The sequence below is a fragment of the Mustela putorius genome, unplaced genomic scaffold (assembly GCF_011764305.1).
Source record: "Mustela putorius furo isolate JIRA1106 unplaced genomic scaffold, ASM1176430v1.1 tig00000095_pilon_pilon_pilon, whole genome shotgun sequence".
NCBI lineage: Eukaryota > Metazoa > Chordata > Mammalia > Carnivora > Mustelidae > Mustela > Mustela putorius.
Window position 1 is genome coordinate 16,701,164 of NW_025421280.1, and position 22,706 is coordinate 16,723,869.

The following is a 22,706-nucleotide window of genomic DNA, read 5'->3' on the forward strand; positions in this document are numbered from 1 at the left end:
TTTGCTTGTAAAAATTTGAATGACGGAATGTTCGTTCAAAAATATTAAGGATTATGTGTCCTGTTTGCAGTTTTTGAGTGATATGATGTCAGTGCATTACTACCTCTCAATTTCTTTCTGCAACTTTACGGAAGTAAACATATACCATATAGTTTTTCCATGTCATGGATTACTTGGCAGGATTTTATCTTTTTTTTCCTCTGGCCCTATTAAGATTTGATTTATTCTTGTTTAAATCCCCGAACAATTCCCAAATCTGAAACTATTTCTTTTATTTAAGCACTTCCTTTGAGACTGAGAGGATGACTGGGAAGGAAGACTGAGGTCTGTGGGAGTCTGCCTCCGCTATACTCATGCCACCACTTGAGAGTTGCATCACGTGCGGCAAGCCTCTTCTCTTAGTACATTATTTTCAAAATGCACATTTAAATTAGCTGACATCGAAGTTCCATTTCTCTTTGGAACCACCTTGAGAGTAATTATTCAGTTTGCTGATCCACAATCTCAGGTGCATGAAATCTGAATTGGGCAGTAGATGAGGAGTTGAGTAGTTAGATACCTTTAAGAGCCAGGCAGAGAACAAAAATGAGGGAAGTGAGCTTGGTGTGAGGCAGTAGGTACTGCTGGCAATTGTGACAAGTGGCAGAGTCCTTGACCTACCTCAAGCCATTCAAGTTCTGGTTTTAAAATATCATAAAGGCAGATGCTCAAACCAAATGTGAGGTAGGCCAGCTTTGTCCTGGAGTTCTTAGTTTTCAAACTTTATTTGCATCTGACTTTTTACCTTTCACAGAAATGAAGATTAAAAGCAAATACAGATCAATTCATTTGAAGGGAATTTTCAAAAGGTAACAAAATCAGGATGTTAGTGTATTTGAAAAGCACAGACAAAAACATTGGATAGGAACTGGCAAGGTTCTTCATCATGGGAGAATAGTAGATTCATTGTAAGTATTTATTCCCGTATCAAACTTTTGGGTGTATCCAAATAATCTTACCATCTAGGGAGCTTCATAAAATACGGTTTTCTGGGTCCCATTTCCTAGTGATTCTGATTCAGTTGCTTTTCCATGGGTCCAAGGAATTTGTGACTTTTTTTAAAAGGATTTTTTATGTATTTATTTGAGAGAGAGACAGAGATAGCGAGAGAGTACACAAGCGGGGAGGAGAGAGAGAAGCAGGGTCTCCACTGAACAGGTAACCCGATGTGGTGCTCATTCCTAGGACTATGGGATCATGACCTGAGCCGAAGGCACCCCAGCCAAAGACTGAGCCACCTAGGCGCCCCAGAACCTGTGATTTTTTTAAAAGTATGCCAGTGATTCTATTGAAAGTGGTCAAATGACCACACTTTGAGAAATACCAAACCTATACTCTTCCATTTTGAAGAACTGAAAATTTTCGACAGATGCAGCACAATTCCCTGTTTCTGGGTGCTAGGTAATGTCATGGATAGACTGTGGTGCATGCTAACTTCTCAACCGAGTGCTCCAGGAAGCCACTTCTTATCTGTCTAAGTTGCCCCTTTGTTGGGACTTTGTTGCCTTCCTGGACTGCCCCAAGGCCACTGAGGTCACCCGTCATGGAATGTGACTGAAACTCAAACCTTCTAGTAATTGCTGTTTTTACAACATCATGACCACCTTTAGTCACCCTTCCCTCACAAGTTCCAGTTTTATCCACATTTAATTGAACAGATCCCCTGGAACAAGATATGGTACAAAAAATAAAATGATTAATTAAAAATCATGGACTCATAAGAACATCTAATTATTTGCTGTCATTTGGCTGATGAATGGAACCTATTAGGCACTATTCACCATTCCACTTGAATTATGACCTTTGGGGAGTGTGTTATTCATTTTAGTTTCTGAGAATTTATATACATATTCACAGTGCAAAAACTAATGCCACTTAGCAAGTTAAGATTGAGTATGACTTTGTTCTAGGATTGACACACAGAAGCTCAAGAGACGGAACCCACAGATTTATAAAGCTGGTCTCGCCAAGCGTTGCTGTAGCCGCATAGCAGATAAGCAGTTGAGAAAGGCAGATAGCAGAGCCGGAGGCTGCTGTAATTCAGTTCCCGCTCAGTGATAAAGCACAAATAGATTAGACCTGTGCAGAGCCAGATGAGTGCGCAAGAAATACTTGCCAATGCAAATAAGACTAAAACAAGAACACGTTGTTGGAATTTCTGCAAGTTAGTTGTTAATCAAGTAGATCATGGCATATTAGAGCCTTTTAACACATGTTTTTGACATCTGGCCCTGCATGGCTGACAGTTAAATTAGTTTTGTGATTGACGGAGAAATATTTTGTAGTATTGAATCATCAATAACACTTAAAAACATTGTAGTGCTTGCTGATTTTTTTTGTCATCGATGCCCAGTCAATAGTACAAGTGCTTAGAGCAAATCAACCTATTTACCAAATGACTCTGACACCTTCTGGATGTTAACACGCATACTTAATTTTATTTCCCTTCCTTTGAAGCTAAGACAGTCCCTAAGTTGAGTTCTCACTCCTCTTATTCCTTCCTTCAGCTTCTTTAATTGCCTGTTGTATGCCAGACAGTTTGCTCAGCCCTGAGTTAAGAGTCTTAGGATTTGAGTGCTGCCCTTTGGAAAACTAGGCCGGGAGGATAGATATACAGTAAAACCATAAGAAGGGCACTGAGTGGGAATAAAGGCCACATAATCCAGCTAGACCAATTCCTGGGAAAGTTTCCAAGCAGTGAGGTGACACAGTTTGGGACTTAAAAAAATGTCACTCCAACAGCTCATGTGGTGGCAGTGATGGCATGAATAGGGCCTGGTGGCCGGGTGACCAATTGTGATGCTTTTGCAATGAGTGTAGGCATAAGGCAGTGAGGGTTTAGCTGCTGAAAATTTTAAAAGCCCTTGAGAGACTTCCTGTGCACTGAGGCCATTTTCTTCTTTTGTAGATGGCATAATTATCCACTCACCAGTGTCACAAGCAGAGTCAAATAGGACTATAACCGGAATCAAGAAGAAATAAATGTAGACAATTAGTAGACTGATTTGTTCTGTTTCCACCCCGACTGTTGTAATAATATACTTCATTTTAAAGTGTTTTTAGCTAATTACAAAACAATAATGATACTTCTTTTTTTCCTTGAGAGCATTAGATACATAAATTACTGTCATTGGGGTAGAACAGTTGCTTCCCTGGGGGGACTTAAATCACAGGCTAAGTGTTCAAACTAACCTCCCTCTGAATCATATACTGTTTTATGTTTCTTACATATCAGGCCTTGTCTCATACTACATACTTATAAGAATATAAAAGATAATATCAGGATCCTTAAGAGTAATTGTTGCACCAGTATTTTTTTATTTTGCCATCCTAAAGAAAGTTCAAATATGTGTTGGGTAATTTGAAACAAATTTTAGAAATCTAGCTCGAACTTCACCCTAGTACAATTTTACTTAAAAAGAAGAAGGCTTTTATTTTGACATTGGTTAGATTTCATGTTTTTGGAGAACATGTCTACCAGACCAGTGCTTTCATTTCAGCATGTAGGTCAGGGGACGCAAGGTTCTCCGATCTCCTTAACTGGCACCATGCATCTGTTTTTGTCAGTGTGGTCTCATGCACATGGCTAAGACTCAGAGAGCCCTGGATGCTAGGCTGTGCCTTCTGTTTATGTGCTGGGTCACCTTGGATGAGTTAGCTGGTCTTTGGGCCTGGGTTTCCTACCATACTGTTACTAATAGCACTGGCTCAGACCATGCAGTTGTGATGGAGTCTAGATGAAGAAAGGCACACTATAGCGCCTAGCATGTAAGAAACTCTCAGTAAAGGAAAGCTGCTATTTGAACTTTGTAAAATTAAAGCAAAGTTTTGTTGGAGTCTCTACTGATTGCCAAGAAGCCATTGGAAAAATATGGAGGAAAAATGGTCATCTCTAGGTACATTGGCAAATCACTTATCCAATGAGCTCATTCTTTATTTTGTTTCAAGTTCTCACTAGTAGTTCAGACCTAAGTCCTGAAGGGCCTACGTCTTGCCCCACTTAGATCCCCTTTCTAGCCAGAGCAGAATCTTCAGAAACCAAGGAAGTTTTTTTGGAAACCAAGCAAAGGAATAGGAAAGCCAAGAGGTTAATTGTCCGTCTTCCACTCATCCATTAAAGTCTTTCATAAACCTAGAGTCTTGGTGCCTAAACCTTCTGGAACTGCTTTTGGAATTTCCCAAGTACCACCATGAACCAAGAACAGCCTCACACCTTGAACATTAAGATCCCTTGCAATGCTGTGATGCTGACTTCTATTAGTAAGCCAAAAGCCATATTGATTGTCTTTCCCAAATGCTGTTATGCACAGCCTGTCTTCAGAAACCCAAGTTTAACTGTCTTGCGTCTGTTGACTCATGTAGAGCATTTCTTACATTTATTGCCTCCCATTTCCTTTTGTAGTGTGCCTTGACATACAACTGATGGCTTCTCACTTCTCTTTTGATAATTGCCTCACAGGAGAGAATAATTGAGCGTTTGAAAGAACAGCGGGAGAGAGATGATCGGGAAAGACTAGAAGAGATAGAATCTTTCCGAAAAGAGAACAAAGATCTGAAAGAGAAGGTCAATGCTTTACAAGCTGAACTGACTGAAAAAGAGGTGAGTCTGGAAAAACAAATGAACCATGCTGATAGTCCCATTCTCAGGAGCCTCAAGAGACTAGAGAGTGAGTTTGAGGGTCTGTGTGAAGGTTTGGGGACAAACCTTTCCTTGTCAAAGCCATTGGAGTTCAAAGGAAAATATTTACCGTAACTCCCTTTATCAGGATGCCTTATGCCCTCGTCTCTACTGTCACTGCATACAATGTAGCTCCTTGAAAGTTTTCTTGATGTTTTACCACATTTGTGTGGCTTAGAGGATTCTATAATTTTTTTACTGTGCCATGATGTTTTGCTTGGGATAACAACAATAACAATAATAATAATAACAACAACGTCTGCACTTACTGAGGGTCTATTACATGCCAGTCCTTGTGTTGCGTGCTTTACATTGATCTGTGCTGCTCAACCAGATCACTGAATACTTCCAGGTTAGGGGATACAGTACCATGCTAGACACAAAGTATATGTTAAATGTGACGATTCTTCTGGAATACCGATTTTACATTATGATAAATAATTTAGAACAATGTTTTCATGCTAGAGCAAACATGAATGCAGAATACAAATCCTACCTGAATTTTTTTTTTAAGATTTTATGTATTTATTTGACAGAGAGAAATCACAAGTAGATGGAGAGGCAGGCAGAGAGAGAGAGGGAAGCAGGCTCCCTGCTGAGCAGAGAGCCTGACGCGGGACTCGATCCCAGGACCCTGAGATCATGACCTGAGCCGAAGGCAGCGGCTTAACCCACTGAGCCACCCAGGCGCCCCTCCTACCTGAATTTTTTTAAGTAAAACAATATACTTAAAAGAAATTATTTGCTTGGGGGTTATGGAGAGGATGGGTAAGGCTACTCCCCACGCTCTGAGGGATAGATACCTCTACCTCCTTTAATTTACTTAGGGATACGTTGATGGAGAAGTTTGAGAAGCAGCATTGCATGTTATTTTATTCAGTCTCCAGAACTCTGAGATATGTGCTATTGTCCACAACTGCCCCCTTCACACTTATTTTTGTCCATAGGAAATGTCCATCTCCTTTAGGGCTATCACAGATTCTTTCCTCCTATTGGACTGTATCACGAATAAGTGTCCGTTTTCCAGCACCAGATTAATACCTCAGCCTTTGGCTTTGGTAATTCTCTTCAAATTAAAGTACTGTCTAAATGAGGAATCTAAGTTTGGGAGATTTGATGAGTAATAGAAACAAAATGTAAGTTCCCTAAAATCTAAGTGCGCTGTTTTTTGTTTTTGTTTTTTTACAAAAGAGATTATTTCTTTGATAGGAAAATGAAGAATGTAAATTCTCTTCCTACTATTTCACTGCTAAATCTGACTTAGGGGATCTGTAATTACTGTAGTTGGTATATAACGGAATGCACAGAAGCTTTGATCTCATTTGCAACTTGAATAACTGATTGTGTTATTCATGGATCTGGACCTTAAAAAATATATATATATATATGTAATCTCAACTATATATATATATATATATATATATATATATATATAATCTCAACTATATATATATGATTGAAAAGAGATCTTGATAATGTTGTGGAGCATAGCTTTAAAAGAAAATAATTTTGTAAACAATGCCTACCTTGTATGATTTCAGACAAGCATTTCAGCAAACATTTATTGTTCCTGTATAGTAATGTTCCTGCCAGTGGGATGGGTGTGTCAGTCAGGGTTCTAGCAGAAAGACAGAACTGTATTAAGAAATTTAACCATGTTAAGAAGTTTATTGCAAGGAATTGGCTTACATAGTTATGGGGGCTGGCTAGGCAAGTCTGAAATTCATAGGGTAGGCCATCAGGAAGGGCAGGCTGGAAACACTCCAGACAGGAACTGGCACAGCAGTCCACAGGTGGATTTCTTCCTTCCCAGGGAAATCTCAGTCCTGCTCTTAAGGCCTTTCAACTGATAGGCTCAGGCCCACCCAGATTTGGAGAATAATATCCTTTATTTAAAATCAACTGATGATAGTTTTTAGTTACATCTACCAAATACCTCCATAGAAACACCTATTAGTGTTTGATTGAGTAACTGGGGACTATATAGCCTAGCCAAGTTGACACATAAAGCTATCAGACCTAGCAATTTAAAATGTATGGAGAAAAACAACATATAATTGTTGTCAGCTTATAATTTATTTGCAGTGATAATCATCTTCGTCATGACAAAATGCCTAGATTGCAAGGTCTATTATTATTTTTGTGGGAGTAGTATGATAAAGAACATTGAAATTGGAGTCAGAGTTCTGGGTTTGAGACCTCTGTCTTCCTTTAATAGGTCAGGAACCTTAGAAAAGATAGTTCTTATGACCCTCAGTTTCTTGATCTGAAAGATGAGAGTGGCTGCTCTGTCCTTCAGAGGGTTGTTAGGAGCTGGATAGTTTGCTGAGTGATGGTGATATTATCATCAACAAGATTATTCCAGGGCCCAGGAAGTAGCTCAGACACAAAATATTAGGTAGTATCATTTACTGAGTGGCCACTGTGTGCTTAGTGTCCTTCTAGATGCTGCAAAGGGATATAAAGGAATCTCACAAAGTCTGATTTTGGATAATATCTGAATATTTTGGATACAGTATTAGATGCTGCTAATCATTTCATGTTTGATAATAGACATTTCCTTCTTAGCTAAGCAAATTTATGTTCCAGGATATATGCACATATTTACTTTACTTTTTGAAATTCAGACTATCCAAGGGAACTCTTGGTTTCTGGGCGTGATTGATGAGTGGAACAATGTAGGCAAACCCATATCTGAAATGGGGAGATTCACTATCTCTGTTGAATTAGGATTTACAAAGGACTGGGACGTAAAGTCTACTCTAAATTTTAAAATAATTTTATCTTTGATTCTATGGAAGATATCTTAGAAACTGTTGGTTATTTTTCTATTAAAGAAATGGAATTTGATAAAAATTAACAAGATGCTTCTTTTATATTTAATTTGCCCTTTGTGAGGGAAAGCATTAGAGTTAGTATTTTCTTTCATATTTATCTTAGAGTCTGCACGACTTGACAGCAATAAATGTAAATGGAAGTTTCGGGGTGTCTGTTTTGCCATGACATGTAAAGACCACCTTGGGACTTACATCATCAGCATGACTTTGAGACATGAAACATGCATTTACTGACCACACCATTTGGTCACGTTTGATTCCACTGCAATTAGATCCTGCTCGATTCTGTAAGCTGGCCAATTTTAATTTCCTGGCCAGAGCCAGCTATTGTTACCTTAGTAAGACTATATTTACCCTTTCTGTATAATGCACACTTTACTACTATGCAGAGAATCAATGTAATCAAATTGAAGACTAGTAGAAATTGCAGTGTTTTACTTACTAGTGTTCTTTCCTTTCAGTCTAGTTTAATTGACCTCAAGGAACATGCATCTTCATTAGCCTCAGCAGGGCTGAAAAGGGACTCCAAATTAAAATCTCTAGAAATAGCCATTGAACAAAAGAAAGAAGAATGTAGCAAATTGGAAGCACAGTTAAAAAAGGTAAGTGAAATCCAAGGAAATAAATGCTCATTTTACAATGAATTTATAAAATGGAAAAGGAAGAGATATTTTGCAAAGAAACAAACCCCTTATCTTTTGCTGTCTGGTGATAAGAGACTTAGGCACTCTTAACTCATGAAGTCTGCATCAAATTGGCCAGTGAACCTGAAAAAATATCTTAGGTTTCCTGTCTGAAAAAGAACTTGAAAAACAGATGAAAATAGTAGTGGAAGTAAAAAAAATATATTTTATAAAAATAAGCTGCTACTCTCTGGGTAAATCTTAACTACAAAAACAAAAGTGAAAATGTTTGTAACAAATCAAAGAATCTGGGTTCCCATTATATGTTGATAAACTTTTACTACTTTCAGAAGAGGTTAATTTTTGTATTGAAGCTTTGTAAAAGTTTACTTGACAATATTAAATTTCTAGAAGTCCACCCAAATAGTCCAAGTCCCTAGAATATCTGTGGGATGACTATTTGTACTTAACCAAAAATGACCTTAATATCTTAGAAAGCTTGTTGAATGTAGAAGACTTTGTAAAAGAAAACAGGATCTTTACATTGCAGCATTAACATGTTTTCTCTGAACTGGACATTTTTGTGGAGTACCTTTCTAGTCATGCATCATTCCTTTGACTTTTTCCCTGTGTTGTTTGGTACGTCTGCACTCATTGTTCATATAAAACTCATAATTTTATGAGTTTAAGCATTTTGTTTCCCTTTGACAACTTATAAAGTTAATTCAAAAGAGATAATAAGAATCTAAATAATCAAGCAAAGCATATAATAAAATTTGACTATGTATAATTTATAGCACACTGGAATGGGGATTTATTTGCTAAAGTTATGAAAATACATGATGTGGATGATAAGGATGTTAAAGCATCATATATCTGTAGAGAAATTATTCTGAATATTTAAAAATTGAATATTACTATTTTGTATGGTACAATATATAACTGAAATGTGATATACTCTGTTCACAGAATTTTAGGGAATTGTCTTGAGAAATTTCACACTAGTAAAGAAAGTCTCCTTACTGAAAAAGATAGAGATCAAATCCCTGTACAGCAAAACAGCAAGAAAAATCTCTGTATTGCAAAATTTACTTTTCAATCCACTCTGTGTCTCACTTTTTTCAGGCAGTATCTATTTACGCAAAAACCTCAAACAATAAATAGAAGAATTTAAATGGCCCATCTGAGGGTGCTTAAGTGGCAGTTGACTTGGCTATTTATGCATTGGGTGTATGATAATACATGCCTGACACATACATGAATGTGTTCTGTGATATGTTATGCATACATGTACATCTCAAGAAATGAACCTAGGGAAGGTACTTTTAGTTTAATGAACACTTTCGTGATCACAAGGCAGCTCTAAGATAACTGTGAGAAGACTTGATTGACTTGCTTTACATTAGCTTACCTCAATTGCATTGTGCTGAGTCCTGAAGGAGGACCTCAATTAGACCTGGCCATGAAAGATACGTTCATCAACTCTCTGTGGCCATTGTGGAGCTGAGGCCACCACATATATTATTTCTTCAGATACATACTTGATATACTCCCTTTTAGTGTAGGTCACCTATAGAATTTGAAACCCTCTAGTAATTAAAAGGAGAAGTTTCCCATATTGACCCTTACGGTTTCTATGTATATGACTTGACTGGTTTAATAAGTGAATGTCTATTCATTTCAATTTAGTTTCTTTCAATGTAGCTCTGATTTGCCCAAAGAGTCACTCAGAGGGTGTCATTTCCAACTCTCAGTTGACATTGTGTGCTAAAACTCACAGAGCAAATCCTGCAAACATTTTAGCATTATTCCTGACAATATTTTAACATTCTGCCACATCACCAGGGTTAAAGTAACAAAAATGGTTGTCTTGCTGTAGGGATCTATTTAATTTATGAAAAGATAACTTATTTCTAAGTATATAAATAATGTTTGCTTATATTATCTCCTAAATGCATAGTACAGTGAAATTAAATAAGCTAATTATAATTTAAATATTTTCATACCTAACCTGCAGATGCTATTTTGTTATTTTTGGCTTTCTAGCATCAACTAAATTCAAAAGTTTTAAATACTTCTCTAGTAGTCTTTAATTTCTGCTAATAAATAGTTCCGTAAAAACCTCAAGTACCCATCACCTTAAAAAGAATTGAGATCTACATGAAATATTTGAAAATGTAAGCCAACAGTATGTGAATATACATATAAACACATCATTTACTCATGGAAAAATAAGCAGCTATAAAAGCTTAAGGAGTGTCTGGGCCTCCTTTTAAATAAAAGGGTATGTGACTTGTGAATAAAATATAAAGGTTTACTAAATGAAAGCTGAAAACATAATAGTTTTATTATGTCATAAATAAACCATGAATTCCCTATGGAATTTTGCTCAAGATTTGTGAGCGTCCATGTATTTTTGCCATAAAATATACACAACATCGTAGATGTGTTTAGCTGAACAGAAACCTTGTTTTGCCAGTGACAATGAGATCCACATTAGATTTAAATTTATTTTTGTCTTATGAACAATTCTTGACATTGGTAAGGAGAGTTGTTACATAAAAGTTTGTGGAGAACTTTCACATGCCTAGTTACTTTTAACTATTATACTGTTAATTTAAGTCTCCAAATATTTCAGGATGAAAAATGCTTATAGGCAGAAAAGGAACTGTTCCTTAAACTTTGCATCCCACATCTTAAAAACAGTGCCATCAAATATTCATATGTGAGGAAAGTTTTCCTGATATTAATGAGGTTGATAGAATGATAGTAACCACATAGCCCAACGAGTTATGAGTGTGCTTTACCAATTACTGCATTGATTAATCTTAAGTAGACACTCAGAGGTTGAGAAGAACCTCATTAGTGACATGTGGATAATTTTGTCTTTCAAAAAAATATGTGTCGTTCAATATGTAGAAATAATTTTACCTTATCTAACTAGAAATCAATTGAGAAGCAACAAATCAAAATGTTATGATTTGGTAGTTTTCCAATTAATATCATCTTTGAGGAAAGTGGGTTTTTTTAAACCATGGTAAAATTATCATTTACTTCATCAAAGCTGAGCATATGAAAAATTCAGGCTCTTTAAAGGCACATGACTCAGCTTAAAGCAAAGTGAAAGTTCCTACAGTATTTCACCTTCTACAACTTGACATTGAACCCCAAGTTAATGATGTAGTTATTTAAGAAGTAGAACCTGAAACTGATATTTTAGATAATATTCAGTACATTTAAATCCACAAAAAATTGAAATCTTCAACACAAAATAGACTGGAGAACTTTACAAATTCTGAAGCCCTTGGAACATAATGGGATAGTCACTAAAAATTACATTTTTATTAATTATGAACTAATAGTAGGAACTGGTAATGGGCAATGGATAACAGTTTATTTTGGTTCCTTTTTTCTTCCCGATGACTTAATTTTTTTCTTCTCCCCATTTACTGTTAATCTTGGAATGTCTTGCTTACTGATATTTTGCTATTGCTAACCTGCTGTTTGCTGATCTATATTTTCCTAAAATTAGACTGAATAGAAACTTCAGGCTTGTGTTAATATAAAAGAAGAGCTATAAATTCAATGATAAGATTTAATTAATCTTTTATTATTACCATCTTTGAAGTTCAGGTAATAAATTGCCAGCTTGGCCAGAAGTACTTCTTCTGATTCATTGCTAGAGGCCAGCACTTCATGTATCATCAAAAGTGGACAGCTTTCTTTATTTCATGGGCTATTTAACTTGAGAAAGGGAAAGTAACACAAACCTTAAATTTCTTATTCCAGCTATTCTTTTTTAGGAGCCAAAGTCAACATTTCTATTTCCCTAGAGCCTCTCACTTTCACTGTGGAATGTTTAAAAACTGAAATTTCTTCTTTTTTAACAACCAGTTCGTCTGTGCAAATGCACTGGATTTGTTGAGCTAATGCTGTTTTTCCGGATCTTTCCTTCTTTCCCTGTCTGTGCTTCAATGCCTCCCCAACTTTGCAATGTAGCAAGCTGAGCAGTTGTTCAATCAGATGTACAACCCAGTAAGTCATTTCTGAAAGTTGCCGCTGTAACATATCAAAGCATGAGGATCCATTGATCACATGTCACGGTGTGCCATACTGGGGAGGATTCAAAAATATATATGAGTCTCTTCCCATTTCTGTTCTTCAAAAGAAATGACCTGTGCAAAGGCCACTGCCATTTCTTTTGAATGTGAAATTTAAAAATTAAGAACTCAAGAAAATAATGCCAGGTCTGATATTGCCTCCTTCTTAACTTCAGCTTTAAGGCTATGGAAAAGCAGAGATCAGCTGCAGATCTAGGCTCTTAGAACTTTTTCTTAGTTCCTTCTAACTCAGAGATATCTGTGTGAAAAAGGATAGCATTTGTAAAGTAGCAAGTAAGTCGATGTAAATGACATTCAAATAGAATGTCATAGATATAGATAGAATAGATATAAGATAGATAGAAGTTAAAATAGGCTTAGATTTAAAAATAGGGCTATGCTCTTTGAGATTGGTAAATGCCTAACATTATTGTGGGTTTTGTAAGAGTTAAAAACATGTCATTTGGCTGAGGACAAACTAAAATATAGCCTCCTAATAACAGATAGTAACAATTCTGATTATAGCTTAATGGTACACAAAACAGGTAACTAGTAAAAATATATGTAAAATGGCTGGCCCAGATGCCACCACTGACTTTTTTTTTTATCCTAATGACAGGTGTGCATTTATATGAAGCAGTTTATTTGCTTCTTTAACTTATTAAAGAAGAAAGACCTTTTTGTTTTGTCAACTCAACTGGCTTAACTGGGTGAAATATTACCTCAAGGTGACCAGAATTTGTCATTTGGCAGATGTGATCCGTGCTATCATGCATTCTAATTATGTCCTATTTAAGAATTCCCATCATGGGAAAATGGAAGAGCATAGATAAAGGAAACAATTCAGCCAACAACTTTTTGTTAACCTGCTATTCCAGGATACATACAACATGATACACAAGATGCTTGGGTGTATTTAATTAGGTTGATGAGTGCTGTGAAGTGTGTAAACCTGGCAATTCACAGACCTGTACCCCTGGGGCTAAAAATACATTATATGTTTATTAAAAAATTTTTTTAAAGTATATATAGATTCAACCTCTACATTCCATTCTTTAAAACATTTTATTTTTACAAACTGAATTTCTCAATTTCCTTTGGTGCATCTTTATTAACCTCTTTCCCCAAATATGATTTTTAGCAGAGCAGGAAAAATAATCTAAATTTCCTATCCGTTAACATTTGTCTGGGAGTGCTCTTTATTATTATTTAGGTTTGTTGGAGGGTGGGGGGAGGGAGAGGGAGAGAGAGAATCCTATGCGGGCTCCACGTCTAGTACATGAGCTGGACTAGGGCCTGATCTCACAACCCCGAGATACAACCTGAACTGAAGTCAAGAATTAATCGCTTAACCCATTGAGCCACACAGGCATTCCCTTGAATGGGAATGTTCATAAGCAGGGTCTAGACAATGGGTATGTGAAGAAAGATAAGATTGGACTATCTTTAAGCTTGAAAATTGACCCTGGAAAAATGAGTAGATCATTTTTAAAAGGTGTAAAATAAACCCAGTGAAGTTGTTTCACATTTACTAGTTGGGGACAGGCAGAAAACCTAAGTATGTCACATTTTGGGTATGTGCAGGACAACTGGGGAGGGCTTTTTTTCCTGTAACAGCAAAGAGTTACCAGAACCACAACAGGATTTCAGCATCTCTGCCAGAGTAGGTAGGACCAAAGAAACAGCTCCGTTAACTTTAAGACCATTTCCAGAAATATTGGTAATGTGGCACTTATTGGACTTTTCAACCACAGTGGTGGGTCTCCAGGAAGCAAAAACAAACTTTTCTCCTTGAATTAATTAAGCTAACCCACTGGTTTGGCATCTGGGAGTATAGCCAGCCTCTCATTATTTTGACTTTCCCTGTCTGGAGATATTCTCAGGGTCTAGTTCTTTTTTGGACTGATAGGGATGCAGCTTGATGGATTTTCTCTTCTTAATAGTTTTTTTTTTTAAATCATGTTATTCTGGTTATAAAAATAACTTATGGTCACAGTGGAGACTTTGCACAAGTAGGGAAGTATAGGAGAAAATAAAATGACAGAACATTGCCTGGCACAAAGATAATCACTAAGAGCATTTGGGGGGTTCCCTACCCAGACATCTTTTTTGTATTTTTATCCTCTCCTTTCTTTATTTCTCTTTTTCCTTTTTCCCTCTTCCCTCCCTTCCCCCGTCTTTCATTTTTCCTTCCCTCTCTCTCCTTTTTTTCCTCATCTAATGCTCTTCTTTTCTTTTCACCAAATTGTGTCAGTGTTTATTGAATTGTATATTCTGTTTTTATAAGGTATCATCAGCATTTTCTCCAGTAACTATTCTTCCAAAACACTATCTTATTGATTATGTGATAATGTCACTATATTTACTCATTCCCCAAATGTGGCTCATCTCTCCCCAACTTTTTTTTGCCAGTATATAATGCTCTGAAAAACATTTCCCATGTTAATCTCCCCACATTTGTATTTTTGTCATGGAATGAATTCTGGCCAGTGATTTTTAAAAGCTCCCAGTAGTTCTTACTGTGTTGCATTTAAGAGAACTTCTACCATGACACTTTTCTTCCAGCACTGAATAAAGGTAGCCTTTCTGCCACACCCTGACCAATACCAAGAAATGTCATTTTTCATAACTTGAACAAGTGCACAGGTGGAATTTTTTGGTCACTAACTTTATTTTCTTCAATCACTGGAGTGGTTGGGGTTTTTAAAACATTTTCTAGCTGCTTGTATTTTTCTTCTGCAAATTGTTTCTTTTGGTCATGTAAGCACTTGCTTTTGAGTTTGCTGTTTTGTTCATTGGTTAGAATGAATCGTTCTGTACTTTATATGGAAACTGTCAGATTTGTGGCAATATTTCATTTCATTTAAATTTTTTAAGAAGATTTTTATTTATTTGAGAGAGAGCAAGAGAGGAAGCACTAGAGAGGGGAGGGACAGAAGGATAAGGAGAAGCAGGCTCCCCACTGAGTAGGGAGCCAGATTCAGGGCTTGATCCTAGGACCCTGGGATCATAACTTAAGCCAAAGGCAGATGCTTATCTGACTGAGCCATCCAGGCACACCTCATTTAAATTTTTTAAAAAAGATTTTATTTATTTGACAGAGAGAGACACACAGAGAAAGGGAACATAGGCAGGGGGAGAGAGAAAGGGAGAAGCAGGCTTCCCACCAAGCACGGAGCCCGATGGCCGGGCTTGATCCCAGGACTCTGGAATCAAGACCTGAGCCGAAGGCAGGCGCTTAACAACTGAGCCACCCAGGTGCCCCTAAATTTTTTTTAGTAAAGAAAACTAACTATTTTTAGGTCTCTCTTTTTTTAAAATTAATTTTTTATTTTCTATAAACATATATTTTTATCCCCAGGGGTACAGGTCTGTGTATTTTTAGGTTTCTTGACCTGTGATTCCCTTTAGAATTTTCTCGTTTTCTTTAGGCTTAGAAGCCATTCTCTGATTTGAAGAATAGGCACTCACTTACATTTAAAACTTTTATTTATTTATTTATTTTTAAAGATTTTATTTGTTTTTTTGACAGACAGAGATCACAAGTAGGTAGAGAAGCAGGCGGAGAGAGAGGAGGAAGCAGGCTCCCTGTCAAGCAGAGAGCCCGATGTGGGGCTCGATCCCAGGACCCCGGGACCATGACCTGAGCTGAAGGCAGAGGCTTTAACCCACTGAGCTGTGCCCCAAATCTTTTAAATGTTACCTTTTACATCAGTTTAACACCTTTATCCGTGTTTAGTGTATTTTTATTCCTGTGGAGAGGTGAAGTTTTAACATTATATATTTTCAAATGATCAACTAATTTTCCCAGCACCATTTATCAAATAATTCTTTAACAACTTTTCTTCATACTGTTTCATTATATACTAAGTTCTCATCTGGATGAATTTCTTCATTTCTGAGCTATTCAGTTTTATCAGTGTCTGTTGCTTTTTGGGTCAGAATTTTAAGTATTGTGGCTTTACAATATTTTTAATTATCTAGTGAGGCAAATTCCACCCTAATCTTTTCTATTTTTTATTTCATTTTGTTGTAGTGTTCTTAGCCTTTAATTTTCTATTATTCCAAGTAAACTTCAGGATCACCTTGTCAAATAAAAAGCACAACTGTTGGTGATTTTAATTTGAATAATATTCAACCTATAAAATAATTTTTAGAGTGATATTTTTCCAGTATTATTTCTTCCAATTCATGAACTTGATGTAGTTTTCTTTATTTCATAGATCTTTTACAGTAAAGGTTTGACATTTTCCTGTTAATAGACATGTGATATTTTAAGGATAGTTCTAAGTATTAATATATATATTACTATATCTATCTATATAGATATATCTATATCTATCTATATAGATATGTGTACATATATATATATATGATTTTTAGGTTACTAAAAATTTATGTGAGGTAATTTTTGGTTAATGCTATCTTTCTCCTTTCATTTTCTAACCAGTTATTGGTACCTAGGAAATTTCTTCTTATTATTGTATGTTTATGTTGAATACGGCCCCTGTATAAATTTTGGTGAATTCATTGTTTTTGTTAAATAACATCATTTTACACTCAGATCTATATCCATTAATCTAAACCAAATGAGAGTAAATAAAGATTGACCTTTGAAGTCTTCCTGGGAACATTTTTTTTCCTGGAGTAGAAATAAACCTATTTTTGAAACTCCTTTACTTGTACTTTAGTTACCAGGTACTAAGGGATGCTGTAATGCCATTTCTTAGGAATCTAAAATTTTGTCTTTGTATCCTTATTATTTTTCATAATAATAACCTTTCTGCAGCTTAACTACCAGTCTCTACTCCTGGAGGAGTTTTGTCTTGTCATTATAAATACTATGCAGGTTATCTTCAGTTGAATTTTTTTTTCTTCCCTTAGTTCTTAATTCCAGACAAATAATATGGTTTATTCACCAGTCTCAAATACCGTCTTTGCCGTAGCTCTAGTAATTATTATGCCCAGAGATGGTATCCAGAGGTCTCTTAGAAATTTTTAATAAAACTTTAGCGCTTCTGGCTCCTAAATTTAGTGCATTGTATAATATCCTTGTTGCTGCAAGGCAAATGACTGATTTGGACACACCGAGGACAACTTTGTGACTGGCCAGGGGATAATTGAGAACATTCTAATGTACTTCCACACATGTGAGTCTCCCCGCCTCTTGCCTGGTCACTATCCATTGAAATCCTGTCTTTTCTGCAAACAGCATCTTTTGCAGGGCTCACATTTTATGTAACAGTTTACAAGAAAAAAGACCAAGCATTTTTCCACTGTAGTGAGAAAAAAAAGACTTGTTAATGTTCAGTGAGGTCTCTGATTTATAGGTCATCATAGGACTCTGCAATCCAAAGGACATGGTGCACACTGCATTATAAATGCTTTCGTAGTCACTGTTTAGGTACAGTGGTTTATTTTTGTGGTTTTCGGGGACTATTTATGAAAATTATTTGATTCACTCATAGACTAGTTCCCCCAACACAATGGAAAATTGCAAATATTAAGAGAGAATTCACAGCATGCACACAGCATGTACAAACATATACACACACACGAACACACACACGCCATGCTTGCTCCAGGCTTTTAGTAGCTAAAGAACTCAGGTAATATTTGTAATGACATTTAAGATTTGAAGTCACATGTTTTGTTTCAGAACATCCAGATAATTAGTTTGATTCTTTACTTTGCTAATTTTATGAAATTCCATAGTTAATAGGGAGTACATTATAATTGTAGTTTTGTTTAAATGGTCTTAAAAACTGTTAAGCATACAGTTGGTTCTTTTTATTTTGTATATGTGTGATATAAGAAAAATTATTTTGAACATTTGTTCATTTATTTAAAAATATCCTATTTGGTGCTTGCTTCAGCAGCACATATACTAAAAATATCCTATTTATTCCATCTATAAGAAAAGTTTTATTTTGGAATAGTTATAATATGAAAATTGTGAGTATTCTGGATGTACTTAGCTAGAGTTGTAAAAGAAGTTTCCTTTAGAACTAAGTAGGCTAAGATTCAAAGATATATCATTATTAGATTTTGAATGTATTATTTAGGCTCAGCTTTTATATTTGGTATTAATTAATTAGATTTAAAATAAAATGTAAATTTTATAATATATCGCAGTTCTATAATTACCCTTCAAACCTTTATTTTTAAAAAGTAAGGTTTGTTCATAACTCAGAATTATGTGAAGGTTGAAACTTCTTTTAGAAGACTGAAATAAAATACAATGTTTAAAGTAGTTTATATGCCCTCTTCTGCTGCTCAGATATGAAAGGAATGTTTAAACCCCCCAAAGTGCTGCAATTAAGAATCATATTTTCACTGTGCATAAATTTAACAAATTATTGCTAAAACCCATAAGCACAGGGAAGAAAAACCATCAGGCTCATTAGTTAGTGTTCTGCTTGTGCTTTAAGATCATGACTAATCATTCGTTTATTTTAAAAGAAATGATTTTTTTAAATTGTCAGGCCCCATTTCAAAGAAAGAATGCTATATAATATTATAATTGGATATTCCCTGCCCAGTTTCACAGTAGGTTTCAGGGCCAAAGTTAATGCTTTCCTTTCTAGGCACTTGGAATGATGAACTAGAATTTTATTGAAAATAATCAATGTCCAAAATTTATAAGAAAATTATTAATAAACTTGTGATTTTTCATATTGATACTATCAATCCCTGGTTTGGCTTAAATCACTTTTTGCTCTTAACTTTAATTGAAATATAATATTAACTTGAAACTTTGCTTTGTTTCCTGAAATAGTTCTAAATTCTATAATTAAAATAGCCCCTAGGTATTGTTATGTACTACTTGTCCTAAGTCATGGCTAAATTCCTCTTTTGTGCTTGATTTCAGGCTTTTGTTCATGTCAAAATTCCAAGGCTTGCCCACATCAATGAATCTCCAAAGTTTGTTTTGATTATTCCCATTTATGGGGGAAATTTCCTTATAAATGTAGGAAAACATAATTGGAGGATCCTTAGAACTTACTGATCTAATATGCAGTACAGTCATTTCTGAAATATTTTTTTCCCAACTTTCTGTGTTTCTGTGAGATGCTTGAGAGTTGCTCTAAAAGTTAAACAGAAATAATGTTGAGGCAGAACCAGATATATGGATTTGCCTTTAAACTGATTGGTTTAATCAGCAAAATTGAATCTCTACATTAAGAAAAGAATGTTCATTGACATTTTTTTGTTATTCATTTTATGACTGGTGGATGTCTTTGAAAGTGACAGTGTTCTACCTTATATTTATAATAAGTAGCTTCTAAAACCATTAAATCCACACCAATCTGCATTTTCAAGCATTAGATTCCTGACTAATGAAGAGAGGGGACAAAGCTGATGTGTCTTAGAATGAAGTGGGCAGTCGCTTCCTCACCTTTTGGGAGAGCTAATTCAAATCAACAGATCCATAAGGGGAAATAATTGCTGTGTATTTTTAGTTTAGACCTTGAATGGATGAGAATGCCATGGTAGGAATTTGTTCAGATAATGATTATTCAAATATATATCTATATTTTTTCTGCAGTGTCTAAAGTATATTAGGTCCAATTCTGTTATCTACTTTTAATCCCTATTAAGAGCTGCCATTCTAGGTTAAAGAACCCATTGTTATAATTTGAAAAGCCAAGAGCATTGCTAAATGCAAATAAAGTGCTTCCTTCACTTCATTTTTTGAGGAGGCTCTGACCTTATAACTTGGAAGGAAGTGTTGCTTTATAAGCTCAATTTCCTCCTGTATTTCTTTAGTATAGTATAATCCTCATGTTCGTAGATCATAGTATATCACACTCATGCTACACTGCCTAACAATTTCAGCCCATCCTCTGAAAAGTATTGATTCAAGCTGAATAGAAGTGGTTACTTGCAATATCTTTTATAAATTCTGTGGAGACTTTTGCCCCCACTACTCAGGTTGGATCAGGGATTCACCAGCTGTTCAGTCATGACAAACTCTCCTCTCCTGAGTCTTCGCTTGGACACTAGTGATGACCCAGAAGTAGCTGTTACTCATCCACCTCTGTATGACTCTTTCTTAAAGCTTTCTGTTGACTTAACAGTTTTTAAATGGTATCTATTTACACGTTTATTTAATAACTCTTCAGGGAATTCTGACACTTATCATTGATATGGAGATCTATTTAACTCAAAGGTATTCTTGTTTTAAGAGGAAGAATCATTAGCACCTACAAGTATTACCTAAAAGATACCAGGCTAACCGTAAAGGTGGCTATGATCTCTTTTAATAATATGATCTAACTTTAATATCATATGAGGCCAACAGTGGCCTAGATTCAGGCATGTCTTTTCCTAGGCTTTCTGTACTTCTAAACATCCCATGAGTCATTTGTTCGATTGAAAAGACTACTAACCCATCTAATTTCACCCAGTGTCAAAAGCTGCCTTGGGTTATCTTCTCTTCATAGAGCTAAAATAAAGAATGTGCTTAGATACCCATTTACCAGCAGACTGCTTTTTCTGTAAGCTTAGCAAGGAGGCTTCTCTAAGACATATGTAGTATCTTGATGAGAAACTAAATAAACCTATTAACTTAGCTGTATAACAAGCCCCAGTAGCGGGGTGCATATCATAAAATAATACTCATAATAAGAACACAAATGAATAATACCTTCCCCACGTTTGTTGTAAGGTAGCTTTTTCTGCCCTCGGAGAGGCCAACTCCTTTGCCCACAGTAGTCATAAGACACAGGGCTAAATTTAGAATCTAGGTCTCATGAATATTAATTATGTACCCATTTATTAATAGTCATAATCATAAGAAAAAAAAACAAAATAAAGCACAGTGGCTAACTGAACTGCTAGCTTTTTGTGAATCTTTAAGTCAGAGTCCAGAAAGGAATCTTAAATCAGAGACATGCAATGAAAGCATATTTATATTTGTTTTGTGTGTTTCTAGTTCAGTTCCTGAATTATTATTTTTTAAGATCTTAGTATTGTTGGTCAGGTTGTTTGAAATAATGTCATGAAATGTTCCTCAGCTGCCATAAAATAATGGTAATATGGCATAAAAGTGGAAAAGAATTAACATCAATATTTTGTTTTCTTTTTCTCTGGAATTTTAAAACTATATTTTCAGTGCTTTTCTGATACAAGAGTAGTGAATTGATTCTTATCACAAATATAAATAGGTATAGAAGTATTTCCTTTTAAATTAGAATATCAACTCTATATTTTAAAAGTGGCAATTAACAAATTAAAATTTTCATTACTTCAATTTAAAATAAAATTGTTAGATGAATAAACTTCTAAAGGCATATTAGCTCAGGATTCTCTTTCAGATTATTTTAATTATACTGAAAAGGCTCACTAATCTATTAGAATGAAGTCTAATGTACATACTAAGTAAATAAAAAATAAATGCTTTCCGAGAAATATTGGTAAAAGGGAATAAACTAGTACCTGATAGTAGTATGTTGAATTGATAAATTTCTCCAAGTTCTTTTTGCATACTTGAGTTTATTTCTTGGATAAAGAAATCTTAGGATAAAGAACATGAAAACAAATTATTTTCCTCCTATCCTCATGCTTAAATAATATGTTACATGCAAGAATATTATTCTAAAAATGATTTTGTCATAAATAAATTTATTTTTATACTAATTTTTTAATTTTTTCAACTAAATCATTGCAAAAACTGTCAACCTTGTAATAGTAGTTCTTATTAGTATTAATTTTTCTAACCATGCATGATTCATTTAACCCCACAGTAGCTGTAGCTTGCTTGCCTGTTTTTTCCCTGAAATTAAACAAAAAGATATAAAAACACAATGAACATCTGTTCTATATAGCAAGACAGCAGAACAACCTAAGTCCCAATAAATTATTAACATTGTATGATTTCACACATGGATTTTGGAGATACATACATATATGACTTCTCTGAACTTTCTCTGTTGAATGTGCACTGTTGTTAAACTACTTGTTTTTTCCCTGCCTACTCTTTGAAGAAGTCATTTAGGAATAATGGGAAACAAGGGGTAGGCAAAACATTGCAGTGCAGTGTTATTTTCATCTGTCTGAGAATATTTCAGCCAAAAGTTTATTTTGGGAAAAAAAAAAAAAGCCATAACACACTTTCAGACACACAAAACCACAAATACTTTGGCTGCAAATTATTCTGCAGTGTTGTTGCTGTGTTGTTGCCTGTGTATGTTCTTGTGTGAGAAGCTGCCACCCACCCATGCATGTGTTTGCAGATTCTCGTCTGTGTGCTTGTTCATGAATTAGCTCATCCTCCTCCTGGTTCAGGTTAAATTTACTTAAGAGAACAAGAATTTATGGGTATGACTGTTAGCTGGAAAGCCCTTCCTCACTTGTGAGTCTTTCTTTCAATCCACATCTTCTGCTGAAATTTCTCAGTGGGATGAAGTACTCAGTCATCAGTCAA

At 35.3% G+C, this 22,706-nt stretch overlaps 1 protein-coding gene across 7 annotated transcripts in view; it reads left to right on the plus strand.

Annotated features, from left to right (window-relative positions):
* ERC2 (ELKS/RAB6-interacting/CAST family member 2) overlaps nt 1-22,706 on the plus strand; it is a 923,400-nt gene that overhangs the window by 432,706 nt on the left and 467,988 nt on the right. For 5 of the 7 annotated variants that reach the window (XM_045078756.1, XM_045078755.1, XM_045078764.1 and 2 more), the window contains 3 exons: nt 4,499-4,639; nt 8,016-8,156; nt 12,177-12,212. In XM_045078756.1, coding sequence (XP_044934691.1) covers nt 4,499-4,639; nt 8,016-8,156; nt 12,177-12,212 — 318 coding nt within the window. The remainder of the gene's footprint in view (nt 1-4,498; nt 4,640-8,015; nt 8,157-12,176; nt 12,213-22,706) is intronic. The other 2 variants (XM_045078765.1, XM_045078768.1) reach the window with 1 other exon arrangement.